This window comes from Bemisia tabaci, chromosome 6, assembly GCF_918797505.1.
Source record: "Bemisia tabaci chromosome 6, PGI_BMITA_v3".
In the NCBI taxonomy this organism is placed as follows: Eukaryota; Metazoa; Arthropoda; class Insecta; order Hemiptera; family Aleyrodidae; genus Bemisia; species Bemisia tabaci.
This window is the reverse complement of record NC_092798.1, coordinates 13,266,876-13,283,161: the sequence shown is the minus strand read 5'-3', so window position 1 is coordinate 13,283,161 and position 16,286 is coordinate 13,266,876. Positions and strand designations below refer to the sequence as shown.

The 16,286-nt window shown below is 36.0% G+C and overlaps 2 protein-coding genes across 16 annotated transcripts in view; one reads left to right on the top strand and one right to left on the bottom strand.

The window, feature by feature from the left end:
* The window catches only part of LOC109041644 (protein D3), a 427,804-nt gene that overhangs the window by 167,111 nt on the left and 244,407 nt on the right, over positions 1-16,286 (bottom strand). The gene's annotated exons all lie outside the window — the stretch shown is intronic.
* The window catches only part of Trpm (transient receptor potential cation channel, subfamily M), a 412,514-nt gene that overhangs the window by 387,323 nt on the left and 8,905 nt on the right, over positions 1-16,286 (top strand). For 7 of the 14 annotated variants that reach the window (XM_072301601.1, XM_072301599.1, XM_072301595.1 and 4 more), the window contains 12 exons: positions 1,215-1,436; positions 2,178-2,335; positions 3,098-3,288; positions 4,077-4,258; positions 5,563-5,586; positions 7,948-8,133; positions 8,859-9,215; positions 10,277-10,768; positions 11,557-11,748; positions 12,480-12,601; positions 13,686-13,971; positions 14,419-14,493. In XM_072301601.1, coding sequence (XP_072157702.1) covers positions 1,215-1,436; positions 2,178-2,335; positions 3,098-3,288; positions 4,077-4,258; positions 5,563-5,586; positions 7,948-8,133; positions 8,859-9,215; positions 10,277-10,768; positions 11,557-11,748; positions 12,480-12,601; positions 13,686-13,971; positions 14,419-14,493 — 2,487 coding nt within the window. Of the gene's footprint in view, positions 1-1,196; positions 1,437-2,177; positions 2,336-3,097; positions 3,289-4,076; positions 4,259-5,562; positions 5,587-7,947; positions 8,134-8,858; positions 9,216-10,276; positions 10,769-11,556; positions 11,749-12,479; positions 12,602-13,685; positions 13,972-14,418; positions 14,494-16,286 lie in introns of all 14 variants that reach the window. The other 7 variants (XM_072301597.1, XM_072301602.1, XM_072301606.1 and 4 more) reach the window with 4 other exon arrangements.

Below are 16,286 nucleotides of genomic sequence, written 5' to 3'. Positions count from 1 at the left end.
AATTAATAATATGATTAATTAATTCATCACTTAAATATTTTAGAGCTTGAGATTTATAAGGGGTCAATTAAAACGGATATTACCATTTTTCTCGAATTCTCATTTTTCGCGCTTGAGCCCTTTTGTAACTGACTGATTCAATTGTCTTTTTTGGTTTTTTATCCATTGAAAGAACTTGTCACCATCGACGTTCACTATGATTGTAATATTTTGTGAAAAATATTTTCTATTTCATATCATTGTCTAAGCTTTGTTGAGTTATTTTAGCCTTCTCTTAATATCTTTTATTAATATTCTTCTACATTGCATGTCTTGAATTTAAACGTTGTTTGATTAGACTTCAAAAGATCATGAAATCTCAATGCTCACCTGCAGGCTGATAGTTAAAACTATTTTTTTCTATGTCAGCAAGATAAAAGAAGACATAGCCCTACCTGCACCATGTAATATGTGGATTTGCGATGTCTTTTTGTGCTAACTAAAGCTTCAACAAGTCAGCCAGCAGAGTAAGCAATGTAAACCCCTGAGTCTGCTGTTAATTTAAGCAGTATTGCGGATTTTTAGCCATTGCCCATAACTTTTATGTCTGAGAGTATGTAGTTGAAAAAGTGAAGGTGAAAACATACAATCACCCATCCATAATCAGTAACTTTAGTGAGCGTTATCATTGTATTTGAAACTTCAGAAATGCATATTTCAGTTGCGGTGTTTTAAAATCTTTACTCCGATTTTATTTATTAACTGGAGACCAAACCAAAATCATGGCTGGTTTTCACAGAAATTTTTTTTTACATAGATAAGGAAAATCACTGAAGTTTTCAAAAAATTGTGTTTAATAGTTTTCCATGCAGAAAATTAAATATGAAAAGAAGTCTGCAACATGCAACACCGTAAACTGAGATACTTTTGCCCCTTCATCAATACAGTTATATCATCCACAAAACTAGTCAACATATTTTCTCGAAAAGTTCTCTGATAATTCTTCTCCGTCCACAGAATAATCTGTAAAAATTTCAATCTACAAAGTTGGCTTGTGCCTCCTTGAAAAAATAAAATAGAAGCGAAAATTTTGAAATACCGCAGTCAACTTAAGTGGTTTTGCACTTAAATCATCGATTTATGACTGTATTATCAATGAAGATCAATTTTTGTGGTTGAATTTCGTTTTTATGAGCCTGTTATTAACAGCAAGTTAGTCTGCTCGTATTTTTCAGGCCCTGATTTCACAAGAAACCTGTATGCGTGACACGGTTGTTACGGAAAATGGGAAAGTGTTGACCGAAAACATGGGGAGTTCCGGCTCAGAAAGTGGAAGCCAGTTTATACCAATGCCAACTGAGTACACTTTTGATATCAAACAGAATAGACCGCTGAAGCTCAAAAGGAAATTATATGAATTCTACACGGCTCCAATTACCAAATTTTGGGCTAATGCTGTAAGTCCTTTTTTATTTGATTAACCTGTCTATTCATCATATCATAACTCTCTTTTTTATTTAAAATTTTAACAGAAGGAAAAATGATAAAAGTTTGAAGATTCTATTTCTGGAATTAATTGATTGTTGGGAGCCATTCAATCTCACGAAGAGCTCCAGTGTGTCGACAGGTTCTGATTTTCCTTCAAATAACTCAGCTTTAAAATTATGAAGGAAAAAAACCAATCAATTCTTTCATCAATTTCACCTTCTTAGTGGGTTAGTGGAGGTAGTCCCATAGTAGTCACATTTTGATGGTTGAAGCTTATAGATTACTCAGCGAAAAATAATATGCGCTGTCCAAATGCCTAGTTTCTACATCTACTATAAGTGGAAATACCACCCCTCGTAAAACTTGATGTTTGATGTCATCCCCCCAGGTAGTACACATCAAATACTATCATGTCTTCCACCTTGGATACACCTATTAGTCTCACACATATTTGCACTGTTTTGGGGACTTAATGAACACCTCTTAATGCTTGATATTTGCGGAAATCAACAATTTCACTGGTATATAAGCCTACAATCAAAATATTGATCAAGCGAAAAATTTGTATCATCAATTTAATCTTTAGACTCTCAGCAAATGTTTCAAAATATCATTTCATTTTTCTAGAGAACATTGTAATCTTCTTTGATTCTAAACATTGCATATTCTAAAAACACACGTCACAAGTATGATTTTTTTATTGTTTACAGATATCTTACGTCATTTATCTAGTGATTTATAGTTATGTTATTTTGGTGCGCATGGACCAAAATCCGTCCTGGCAAGAACTTTATATTATTAGTTACATTTCTACTCTTGGCTGTGAGAAAGTACGAGAAATTGTATCATCTGAACCTGTTGCTATTAGGTGAGTTTTTCAAAGTATAAATAAATTACGAAAAGCTTTCAAGTGCAATCTGTTTGCTCACTTAGCAATTTGTAGTTTTGCCTAACCAGAAATTTAGCTGTCATGCCGGGGTATTTATTTAATTAATATTATTTTACATGTATTATGATGAGGCAATAGATATATAAGTCGTCTTTTGTTTTGCCATCGGTTGCTTACTGATGGCATCGCTGTGAGTGTGATTGATGGTCACGCCCATCTTTCACTATCCAATCATCGACAACTTGACTTTGTTATGACAACAGAGAATGACAATCTCTAGTAATCACTGATGGCGGTTCCATCGACACACTCCAGACTCAGATGACAATTGACTGCGGCTGATGGCGTCAAAGCGTCACGTAACCGATGGTCGAGCCCAGTTTGGCAAACGATGCTCTGCCCATTTCTAATGGCACAATTAGCAGAGTGAATCAAAACTTGAATGATTGCGCAGTGATGACAAGAAACTGTGATTGACGGCGAAATGAAAGATGACCATACTTTAGTGTTTCATCAAAGTTAATGTGCAAGCTTCATACTTGACAATACACAGATGTTACTGCTCAGTTCGAAAAAATCCATTGTTGCAATCTTTGCAACAATCTTAAGGTGCTGTTCATAAAATAAATACTGTTAAATTTAAGATTTTGTGACTCCTTCCCCTAAGAAGGACCTTCTTCCTCGTAACACTTTTAAAAATTTAAAATTTACTTTAATCTCGATTTTTCCTTTTTCTTCCAGTCATAAGTTTGCTGTATGGACGTGGAATATGTGGAATCCTTGTGATGCTGCTGCAATAATATTTTTCTTGTTTGGGCTCAGTCTGAGGCTAAAACCATCTTCCAGACCTGCAGGAAGGGTCATTTTTTGTGTCGATATCATCTATTGGTATCTTCGTATTTTGAATATCCTAGGTGTTAACAAATATTTAGGTGAGTTTGTTCCTCTTGCGTTGCTTTATCTACACCTCTAGCATATTTTTTAGCCAGTTTCTTCTCATAGATTCTGAAACTTAAAATTCATCAAAATAAATAGATGAATCAAACCAATATGGAGAGACAAAGCTAGGTGGGATCCCTACAAGATACACATAAGAAAATGTAATCTTAATTTTAACCTGACAGTTTTGAGTCTGAAAAATGGTAGATTGTAAATCCTTAATCCAGGCCGTTTTTTCGCAAAAAATTGTTGCAAAATCACACTGCTGAAATTCTTCTTTGGCTGAACATTTTTGGGCTGTTATCGTACAGAACTGCTCTCATGCAGTGGTACCAATTTTTCCATGTTGGGTTTTTCGGCAGTAAAGTCTTTTTTCCTGTGAATGGCTTTATTGGTAGCAGATGTCGTAAAATGTGTATCTCAGATTGCAATTTTTGTAAGTTCCTGCCCATGTTTTATTGTGTTAGTGGGAAACCAACCAACAGTTTCAATTGAAATTGCGTGTGAATTTTTTTCATTCAGTCTCGAAAATCACACAAAATTGCTAGGAACAATTTTGCTTAGTTTGCCGGCAAGAAATTAAAACATTATCAGACATTTTTAATCGATACAATTAGAGCAAGTTTTTTTTGCATTTAGCCATTTATAAATGAATGTCTGATTCCTCATCATCTCCTTTTTTTAATATCTCAGTCACCTCATTCACTAGTGTAGTTGTGCGGTTCAAGGATTAATTTTCTTTATCTTCCTCTTCTCTTAATTTTTGTGTCTTCTATTTTAGGTCCTTTGGTCACAATGATGGGAAAAATGGTCAAGAATATGATTTATTTTGTCGTCCTGTTATTAGTGGTACTAATGAGTTTTGGAGTGTGCCGCCAAGCAATCCTCTTTCCGGAAAAAGATCCTTCTTGGTCCCTAGTTCGTGATATTTTCTTCCAACCCTATTTCATGTTGTACGGAGAAGTAAGTAGTATAGTCTCTTACCAATAACATTGAAGTATTTAAGCACCTAAGAACCCTTCATAAGCAAAACGATACCTACAATGAGTAGTCGATGAACGATAACAAGTCAATATTCATACCACGATATTGTGAAACATTCTCTTCATCTCATAGAAATGATTTTTCGCAATAACCAACGATTCATTAAAATTTTCTGCTGATATTTTATTGAATTTGGGTAGTTTATGAACGCTTTCTCCTCTTTTGGTTGTAATTTATCTCAGCGTGACAAGACACCGAAAATTGATGTATCACACGGCAAAGCCAGGGCTATGTTGGGTCTCGTCTTGTCTTGCCGGTTAAGTCAGAAATATCTGGTTTCGACAGTCAGGCTGCAGGTTAAATGACGAGCAACAATTCTGTTTCTTGTATGTCCATATTTTTTACTTTCTATTTTACTCCACTATGTAGCAATTGAAGGTTCAGCAAACCTCTGTAAGACCAGCTGTAATCAACAAAACCGATAGTAACAAAGAACGAAACGAAATTAATAGGAGACCGAGGTAACAAACTGTGAGCGAATAAATGAACCAAAGATAACTGGATAATTAAAAAATTTAAACTCAAAAAAATTCAAGTAAACCCGCTGGCGCATTTCGGGGCTCCCCAACCCCTACCTCAGTTGGAATTCAGCACTGAAGAAGGAGCAGGGGAGTCTTGAAACAAGTTGGCGGTTTCATTTTTATTTCAGTGAGTTTGAGTTTTTTAATTTTCTAGTGTCCTTCATTTTAGTTGTAATCTCTCTATTTTTATTTTTCTCAAACCCAAATTTTTACTTGGTGCTGATGGAGATTTTGCTTTGTGCTTGGAGATGATTCCCAAGCTCTGAACATTTTTGCCGAAGAGATTACTTCGATCATTGTGTGTCTGAATACAATTTTCTGTTGTGTTGAGAAAAATTGTTGTAGGTAACATGATTTTGATTTGTCAACGCCCTCAATTGCAGGAAACTAAAATCAATTTTCTTTTCTTTATCTTTCTGATTTGAGTTTTATTATTGTTTCTTCTTCAAGTTCAACCCTAAAGTTTTTCCTGACGTATATAAATACATGTACACTCATCTACCTAAGATTCATTATCATTGTAGTTTTTGTATGATCATCCACAGCTTCCTTCCTTATATAGATTTATCTCATTCTCTTGATTCATTGTATCTACCACCACGTTAATTTGTCTGGACAAAATTGAGTGTCTCCATCGTTGCTTTAAGAATTTGTTGCACTGTTTCCTTTTGTTTAACACTCTCTGATGGATTTTTGTTCCAGTTGTTCGTTTTGGAAAAAAAGGAGGTAGAAAATCGATGTCTTGATGTTTTGTTGTTGTGTTCTTAGCGCATCATTTTCTTTTTCTTTTTTTGTATTTTTCTTTGGTCTGTGGATTAGTCTTTATAAAATTTTGTAAAAATTCTGAATACAAGAGGTCACACGAACAGTTTTTATTGCCAATCCCAAAAAGTGTAATCATTAATGGTGAATGAAGGGAAAATGAAAGTTTTTGCTCTAAGCTTTTGATGTTTCAAAATTGCGTTTAGAAATGCAGGATATATCGTCGTTTTGTTTTTCTATTTCATCTTTGTTATAGGTTTCAGAATGAAGTGACCCACAATGGCTCTTAATTTTTCATTTTCACCAAGGTCATTTTTTTACCCTAATGATCTACTGGTACATAGTAGCGAATTCCTAGTATCTTCTTCACATCATTTTTTTACAATGCTTCCTCTTTAAAAACCTCTATAATTGACTCATCATTATATGTTAAGTATGATAAGTCAATCAGTGAAAACAGAGGAAATACTTCTTGGCCTGTTTTTATAAAGAGACTTCTCTTTAAACATAATTCAGGGATATTTTCCAGAATTTATTAGGGATATGAGTTTTTAAGCATTTTTTTGCTGCTTATTTTTGCTAATTTTCTCTCGAAAGAGGAGGAATTCGAATTTTTCTCTATGTACCAAATTGAAAGTTCTTCTTAACTACGTCATCAACACAATCTTTATCTTTAATCTGTGATGGAGGGCGTTGACTGAGTTGTTACATTTTTTTCCTTCTGGTTTATTGTTTTACAAGATTTCCTTCATCACAGTTTTCAAACTCATTTTGCGCCAGATGTTTTTTTTAAACGAAAGATGTTGAAAATTTGTTTAGAGTTTTCATCTGAAAAAAAGAGGCTGGATGAAAGTAACTTCTCTTTTATAGAAGCTGACATTTCATTTTGTACGAAATGCATGCATGGAGATAGCAGTGTGTGCTTTTGCATGGTTCCTGTGAAAAATACTTTTAATTTACTAAGCGCAAGCACAGTTCCAATTTGGTAAACTCAAAAATGCCAGGGAGTGCAGCGAGTTTCCTCCTTCATTGTAATATTTCCATTTTTTCTCTTGCCTGAAGCTTGCAGATTTGAGTTAAGGAACTTGCTCATTAATGCTGATTGTAGCACAAGAAACTGCGCTGCTATTTTAAGTTGAATGACTTGTAAAAATTCTAGGTAGAACAACTCAAATACAAAAAAAAGGCCACTGTTGTTGTCGTTGTTTTGTTTTTTAATAATTTTTTTTTTCTACCAGTGCTTATTCTGCAATATCCAATTTTTAATTTTGATGTATGTAGTTTATAAATTTTTGATGTGTAACATCCACAAGAAAAGTGACTTGTGTGCCAAAAAAACTGAATGATGAGTTGGAACAAGGTTAAGATTAGAAGAATCCCTCAGACTTTTTATCAAAAATTTCAATCAAAATCAAAGAAGTAGCCATTAGATAAGTTGTAGCAGTAAAAAAAAAAAGCCCTCTAGAGAATAAACTATTAAAAAGTGTCAATCTGTCATACCCGGCTCAAAATCAGCAAAGTAAAATGTGACTTGATGCATGCTTTTGATCAAATAAAAAAAAAATATTTGTATACACTGCAGGTACTGATATATTATTGTGAAATGCACAACTGTAGTAAAATTAGAACACATTTATTATTAAAAATAATCTAACCAGGTTCAAACTTATTTTAAGATACCGGTGAGCGTGTTACATTAAAAAATTTAAATTCTGACTTTCAATCCAACTTAACAAAAGCTACCCTTATACAATATTTTCTCTGGGTGCTCATAGGTTTCTCTACAAGGTGGAGAAATGGTGCTGGGTCCACACCATTTCGCAGGGAAACAAAGCCAAGAAATACCAAAAATTAAAATTAGAGTTTTAATTAAAATTAAAATTAAAATTATTAAATTTCTCTACAAGTAGACCGTCACATTTATGGATTGCTTGTGTCTCTGAGCCTATGAATTTAAAAGTACTAGAAGCATTTAATGACCATGTATGTAGCCAATGAAAAAAAATCCAGCGAGAAAAAAAATTCTACCTTTATTGGAGACGTATCACTGAAATTTAATTATGTAATACCCTTTTTCTCAATACCTTTTTCAGTAGAAAATCTAAAATCTGTATGACGAGAGACAATCAACGGACCTTACTGCAAGCCTCCTAACATGACCTTAATGTTGCTTTGGGAACTCATCATCCTGGAAGATGTTATGTATTTCTCAGCCATTCTATTTGATTGTTGTACATGTAAAATTTTACTTGGTGTGTAACAGTGTTTGATGTTTTTTCTCTTCTTTCAGAGCAATTTTTAAAGTGTGTGTTCTTCTGTGTGCAGGTGTTCGCAGACCAGATCGATCCACCGTGTGGTGAAGCCTCAGGGGAGCCAGAATGCCAGACCGGAAGGTGGATCACACCGCTTGTCATGTCGATGTATTTACTCGTTGCGAATATTCTGCTGATCAACCTCTTGATTGCTGTATTTAATAATATTTTTATCGAAGTCAATGCAGTTTCTCACCAGGTAATTTCCCTATAATATTTGAGCTCTTTATATCATGGGCCACTCCAAGTTTTTTTTTTACATAATCAACTTAAAATTCACTGTTCATACGTTGTTTCACTGCTAAGTGTTTAAGAGTTATTTAAAAATGATTTGAAGTGCACCATAAGAATACCTTTATTGCTCCTTATTCCAATACCAATGAAGGACTTACCAATAATGAAGCTGAGTGAATTAAAAGTTAAATAGTTTTTTAAAAACATTTCAAAGTGCTATATTGTAGAGAGAATACCATATAATTACTCCTTACTTATTCGGATTTCAATCCGAGACTTTCCAATCAATGAGATCCTTGAATTTTGTATTTCATGATATTATCTTGCATACAATTTCCTAAGAAGTAAAAATAGTCCAGGCGAATTGGAAATTAATTCATGGGTGTTCAAAAATTTCTAGAGCTCAACCCTGACAGTAACAACTGACTTCTATCAATAGTGCTGTAAGCAAATGACTGAGATTGCCATTTGTGGTTAGTTTCAAAGATATAGTGTGTGAGCTTTAAAGTTATTATTGGATTTCACTAGCGTAACTTTACTTTCTGGTGCATTTAAAAAGAGAAACGCGCTCCAACTTCAAATTCTAGTTTCAAGCAGTCTCTTGTATTGTCTTGGACCAGATTAAATATTTTGTGTCATCAATCATCCTCCAATGAAACAAGACTCACCTCTTATGTAAATGATTTCCAGGTGTGGATGTTTCAAAGGTTCACCGTGGTCATGGAATACGAGCAGAAACCTGCGCTACCTCCGCCTTTCATTTTTTTCAGTCACATAGTTTTACTTTTCAAATACCTCCGAAGGAAGTGCAAAGGGGTGCAGGAAACCTATGACAATGGCCTTAAACTCTTTTTAGACAATGAAGATTTGGAGAGGCTGTATGACTTTGAAGAAGAATGTGTGGAAGGCTACTTCCGAGAACAGGAAATGAAACTTCAAGCCTCTACAGACGAACGGATCAAACAGACCAATGAGCGGGTAGATAACATCAATCAAAAAGTAGAGGATATAAATCAGAAAGAAAACAACCAAAATTCTTCTCTACAGGTAATTTTTACCACCAGATCCATGATCTTGCCTCTTCATTCTAACATTTGTTTCAAAATAGCACTCAAGTCTGCCAAAGTTTCACAAAAGAGATTTAGATTTAAGAAAAGAGACTGAGTTTTACAATCTTTCTTTAAGTAAACTTTTTGGGTTTTTCAAACATAAAATTGACGTATTTCTATCAAACAGAACTATGTGAGGCAGGGAAAGATGGGGTGGGGTGTGCTCGCGGCGTGGTGGATAAGAAACAATGTGGTCAGTGGGCATGATTCCTTTAGGTGAAATAGAAAAGCAGGATTTTGAATTCAGCAAACAGAACTATGTGCCAATTGAATTCGGGACTCATGAGTCGTGGGCATGCAAAAAGAGAGTTGTGGACAGGGCTCATGAGTTAAAGCGGATAAAGGGCGACAATGGAGATGGCTTCGTTGCCGCTGACGTCACTGGCGCTTTATTATTCCCATGCATTCTTACCGCCCGAGAACTAAAAAGCACACCCAATCTTTCACACCTGCACATAGTTCTGTTTGGTAGAAATACGTCAAAATAGTCATACTCTACCAGTGCTTATATGGTCCTTAAAAATTGCTCCGACTGATGTCCAATAACTGAATGTCTTCCTTTCAAAAATGTCCAACTCAGATTTGGAAAATTTTTCAATAAATAGATAAAATGTAGCTGAAGATCTAGGAAAAATCCCTGGTTGCAGGAAAAGTACAAAAACAGCCAAGATTAACTGACAAACATTTGGTAATATAAGGCAGGAAATTTTGACTCAATACTTTTAAGGGTACTAGAAAGCATTAATAATCAATAATTATAGGTAAATTGATTTGTATTGGATTTTTTTGGTGTATTGAAAAATGTTATCCTCCACCTCAAGTTCCATTTTGCCTGACTGCACATGTGAGACCAAGGCTAAAAAGAAGTGCTTTCTAGTGCTTAAGTTTAAGCTGGATACATCATTAATGAGTCCTATACTTGTAAATTCTAGTCAATAGGTCAATATCTCTTGAAAATATCGTTCTTTTATGGACTGTGAGCCATTTTTTGATTTCCAGTCTGTAGAGTTCCGACTGCGGAAACTGGAAGAATCTCAGGAACAAACCCTTTCAACACTAAGTGTCATCCACCGATTCATGGCCTTACACAGCAGCAATAATAGCAGTGGAGGCGGAGTTCTCGAAGTACCTGATATCCCCGAACTGAAAATCGGCCCAATTGAAAGGCTGCGGCGGTCGAGCGAACGCTCCGATATCCTGTCAGAAACTTCTGACATTCCTAGTCACTTTACAAGCGGGCTCTACCATCGTAAAAGGCCGCCAGTGAGGTCAATGACGGAGGTGCGTCCTTCAGGGCTTCCATTATTCCACGAACACAGTCCGCATACGTTGCCAGTCGAAAGTGTCTTCTACGAGAGACAAGAAAGGCAGGGTAGAGAACATCACACGTCCGGAACAGACATGACTGAACTCCCACAGGTGTTTGCGGAAGAGGACGAAGATGAACTAGAATCAGACACAGCTGAAACAAGTGATAAGACTGTACCTGAGGTGAATTTTTTATTATTTTCTCTTATCTTCTCGAAAACTATGTGAACTTGTTTTTGCGGTTGTTCTCTGTTAGCAAGAGGAAGCATGCCCAGGATCCTTTTGTTGCTTCCCATCAAAGAGTGGTTATCAGTATTTGCTATTCAATCAATGCCTTAATGTTTGATGCTTTTTAATCTATACAGGGCTAAATTAACTTGACCTGTACATTAGAAAAAAGTCTATGGACAGTTTGAGAAATAGAATAAAAAATAAAACCACGAGAAGGAGAAGTATAATCAATTTGGAGAGGGCAAGTTGAATTTTGAAAAACCCTGACTCCCTTGTTAATTTTAACTAGCTCTTCCTCAAAGAAATAAAACCATTTCTTTTCATCTTTTAAAAGTGACAAGTCCTTGCTGTGACAAAATAAAAGATCAAATTTTAAAATTTTGTGGAATTTGTGGTAACCTTGTTTAAAAGAGAGAGAATAAATGCGTTATACTACTCTATAAGTGAGAATAATAATTAATATTCCAATGCAAACTGCCTGAGCTGAACACTTTCCTCCCCTCAGTTTTGTACGGGTACTCATTAGAGTTAAAAAATTTATTTTTGACTCTAATTATAATTTTTGGAACTTCTTGGCTTTGATTTCCCTGCGAAATGGTGTGAATCCAGCACCGTTTCTCCACCTTGTTGCTACTCTATAAGCAGTTATACCAGGAATAAGAAACTTCAGCAAAGAAAATCTTCAACACAGAACTAACTTTTCTCTAAAGGTTTAATGAAAATTGCAATTTTGCTTTCAGCCTCCTGCATCAGACATTCCTACAGTCAGAAGAGGGAGCAAACAAAGAGGAATGTCTTTCTCAGAGGACGTGAGGATTCGCAGATCAAGCTGCAGCTCGGGGGATGTGCTAGTTCTTGATCCTGATTTGCTGGGGGGTATTGTTCGTCAGTTGAGTCAGACACACTCAGAACCGGGGGATAATTGTACGGAGGTATGTGTGAACCATTCATTTTTCCAGTGTTGCCTGCGGCCTTTTCAATTAATAACTGACTGTCAAGTGGATAGAGATCAGCAAATCAGTCACATCTACATTTCAATGTTTCAGAATTTCCTCCTCTTAATTTTATTGGAAGGCAACCAAAATCCCTTCTCGATAATGATTGAATTTTTTCTTGCTCCTATGATGGTTATTTCCCCAAAACTCTAAGAAAATATGTCGGTTGGTTTCCTTCTAAGAAATTAAAGTAGGCGATGACATTTTAAAACTCAGCACTGCAGATGTGACTTTCATGCTGACCTTTATCTAAGTCTTCATTGTTTCTGTAGAATGACCTGTTTATAGATTTTTTTATTTTCTTATTTTTTACATAATAGTTGGAAGCTTCGTGAATTTCATGAAACTCTGTATGATGAGGAAAAGTTACTAATAGTGCGTATGGAACTTGAATTGTCAAGTCAAAGGAAACTGTAACAGTTGGCAGTTTTTGTCACTCCTCTGACGTTTTTGCATAATTGCTATTTGAGTTGAGCTCCATTTTCCATAGAACTCCTTATTGTGTTTCAGATCTAAAGTGAAAATGGAGGTACGCCCTTATGTCTGAGAGCAATGTTTTGTATTATGTCGTAAATATTTGTTTTGTCGTGACTTCTCTGTTCTCCCTTTTTTTTGCGAACTTGATTCCTCACAATTCTAAGTTACTTTTTTTTCTCTTTTCCAAACAGAGCACAAAACCGAACATCGTTGAAAGAAGTGTCACCTGGGCAGAGCCAAGAATCACTGTCATTCCTCCTTCTACATCTGGAAGCAGATCTGTTCTAATGGCTATGCATTCTGAGTATACAAGGTATAATTATCAATTTCTTATCATCAGATAATTTTTTATCGTGATGGAATTACATCAAGTTTAAACATGGGTCCAGGCTTTAGATATGCATCCCATCATGCATCATTGTAATCGCTTTAATAACTAATGTAAGCATGAGAAAGATCCTTTGATTAGTTTGCTTGCTGAACCATGATATTCCTGAACATGGCGGTCAACATGCAACAGTTTTACCATGAAACTTTGATAAAAAAAACTCTCAGGAGACTGGTCCTAAGTTTCGACGTCTTTGCTAAAACATTTCATGTTAAATAATTCAGTTAACAATGTTCCAATTTCATTTTTGCGGAATTAGCCATATTACAAAACCTGTCAAGCGTACTGGCGGTTGTCTGCAGCATACGGTTGCCTTATCTGATGATTCACTAGGACATAACATGTTAGGCTGTCGAAAAAATTGACCTGAGAAATTTTAAAACCTATTAAATTTTATAAATATTACATGAACCCACACAAAACTTGAGTGTCATCCACCGATTCATGGCCTTACACAGCAGTTATAATAGCAGTGGAGGTGGAGTTCTTGAAGTACCTGTTTGTTGCAGTAGCTTGGATGGATTTGCATATCGATAGCGTAAGTCCGCAATTACATATCTCGTTTTTGGTGTATGAAAATCTCTGCCTTTATGTCATTTTTTTAAAGGAGAACCAATTGACATCATTCCTTGAAGTTTATGAAGAATTTTTTTCGCACAGAGAAGAAAAATCACGGCAGTTTTAAAGAATTGCTGTTGAGTAGTTTTTCATTTAAAAAATGAAGTATGACAGGAAGTCTGCAACGTCGCAAACCGAGTTATGTGATTGCCAACTCACACCATCGATATGTATCATTCGAGTGATTCTTTTACCTTCCTCACTAAAGAGTATCCCCTAACTTGTTTGTTGACTTTGAAATGATTTTGAAACTCGCCACAACATTATCGCTCACATGTTATTCGCTTACCCCAAGCTCGTTTTTCAATTAACGTTTTCATTTTTTCAATTTCTCTGTAATATTCAAGAGTAGCACTCATCACACTTTATCGCTCTTACTTTTCAAACTTAGCATTACGGATGAGCTTGAAACTGTTTGTGGTCTATTATCACCTCCACGATCTCCACGACGGCTCTCTCCGCCAAGGCAGAGGCACCAATCAGAAATGTCAAACCCAGAGATGGCCCTTTATTTGGAAAAGGAACATTTACGTGGTGCTGAAGAGAGTGACTATCAGCTGCTTGAGGGGCTCATACATCAACGGCTGACGAGAGAACCTACGGATAGTGATAAATTTGACAACAATGCATTCTTCCTAACTGTGGACCAAGCCTCCAGCCCTGAGTTTAAGACCCATGTAAGTGCATATTCAACTTTTCAATTTGATGTACCAGTCTCACAACACCTTTTTTTTTTTACTAAGATGTTTATTAATTTTCAACATAACTCTGTTATCATTGCAACATAGATACCTATTCCTTCAATCCTGTAGACATAATATTTTTCAACTGATGATGTTTTTAAGTATCCCATTAGCTCTTGACCAGTTGAAACCATTTTAATTTTCAGTCCTTAGCAGAGCCTGAATCATAATAATTATCCCATAGTTTGAATTTTCCCAAAATTGGTCAAAGCAATCCTTTGAGAGCTGTCAAATATGATCCAAAGATTGATTTTTGCTCCAAGATTTTCCTGTTTTTGAATAGAAGTTATCGCTTATTTCCTTTAGACTATCGTAAATTTAAAAGTGAGACATTGGACCTTGCATGGTTTTTTATAATGATTATCTTCTCTCCTCCCGTAGGAAAAGTCTTTTGCGGAACCATCAAAATATCATAAAAGAATTAGTCGCCGACAGTCCACTGGAGTATTTTTAAAGGTTCTTTACTTGAATTTTAGCATCTGTTGTCACTCAAAGTTCCAATTCGCATTGAGTGCTTGCATAAAGTTTTTTCCCCCTGTTTTTCGTTCCCTCTTTTTCATCCCTAATTTCTCCATTTGTATAAAGTTACGCACATCAATCTTTAAAGTGGCTCTGAGGGCTGATTGTTGAAATTGATAGACAAAGAAGACATAGGAAGGACGGAGCTATCCTGTTGGTTGAAATGGGTGGTTCCTATAGACTAATGGGGTAAATGATGGACTAACTACAGGGTCTCTCCTGCGGGCCGATTATTGAAATTTTGTGTTTGTCAGGCGGGCATAGATGACATAGGTTAAAAGGTGGAGCGTGATTGGTCGGCTATGTCTTATCGCTGCTTTGTCGTGCCTATGTCGGGGTAAACTCACGACAAGCTATCGGTACCTCTTAAGTTTCCGACAGTATGTCGTCCGTTCTAGCTGACAAAGGCACGACAAAGCAGCGATAAGACATAGCCGACCAATCACGCCTCGCCATTTAACCCATGTCATCTATGTCCGCCCGACAAACACTAAATTTCAATAATCGGCCCGCTGGGCTGTCTTTAATTAGTCTATTACCTACCTACTATGTCCATTGCAACCACTCGCCTTTACCATTAGGATCCCTCCATATCCCTCTTGTCTTCTCTGTATATAGCTTTGTCTATCAATTTCAACTATTAGCCTGCAGCCTGATGTTTCGTGAGGTTTCATGCTATGTTGTGAAGAAACCTTTGAACAAATTTGATTTGATATCAAAAATGGATTGAATTCGGTCCATTCTTGATAAAAATAAATGGATTCTATACAGACTCCGTTTCTTCTTCTGTCCTACGTAGCTTAATTAAATGTTTCCATTTTTGGATTTGAAAATGAAATTTTCAATGGAAATACCGTAAAGGGGAGGGGTGCAGAAACTTCCCAACCATGCAACCGGCTCAGTTGTGCACTGGTCGTAGGAAATGAGGGAATCTCCACAAGAAGGAGAAGTCGAGAACAAATGAGAGGAATGTTAATGAAATCAGGATAAATCAGGCAAACTTTGTGCCAAATACAGTGTTTTGGCCGTGAAAAAGTCCGGTTTTTTGCATAAAGGTTATTTTTTCATCTTCTGAGGGAAGCGGTAATGAATGTTGTGCAGCCAAGATTGATTGAAATTGGGGGAAAAAGACCTGGAACTTTTTGCACCCCTGGAAAGAAATCCTAAAAAAAAGCTACTACCCCTCTTGTGCAGCTGAATTGCATGCTTTTTTACATTAAGCCTTTGCGATGTCTAAATTCTTTAATTTTTTCCCATCACAACTGAAAAATCTTAATTATAACTTCATTCACTTCCTCTTGTTCCCAAATTGGATGTATTTCTGCTAAACGGAAAGGAGCGCCAATTCCAGTTCCTTTTGAGGATTTTAAAATCCAGGATAGCATCTTATGTCAAACAGAACTGAGCACCATGGAAAAGCATTGTGAGCATCTGACGGAATGAGTTCGTGGTTAAGCTCCACCGGTCAATCCAACCTGCATCCCCCTTCTTCTCTCTATGCTGCTTACTTCTGTTAAGCAGAAATACGTCCAATTTTTATGAGCAAAAAATCTGTAATTTATTTTTCTTGAGGAGAAATGTTGACCATTAGAGTAAGGAAGCAGTGTTTTATTTTGCCCCTCAAATTTATTTTTCCTTTTAATCTCAAATCAAAGGATGAGAGGAGTCCATTGAACCGATATTATTTCCTCAAGATCCTAGTGCCGAAATCCAAGTCTAAAGAAAAACAG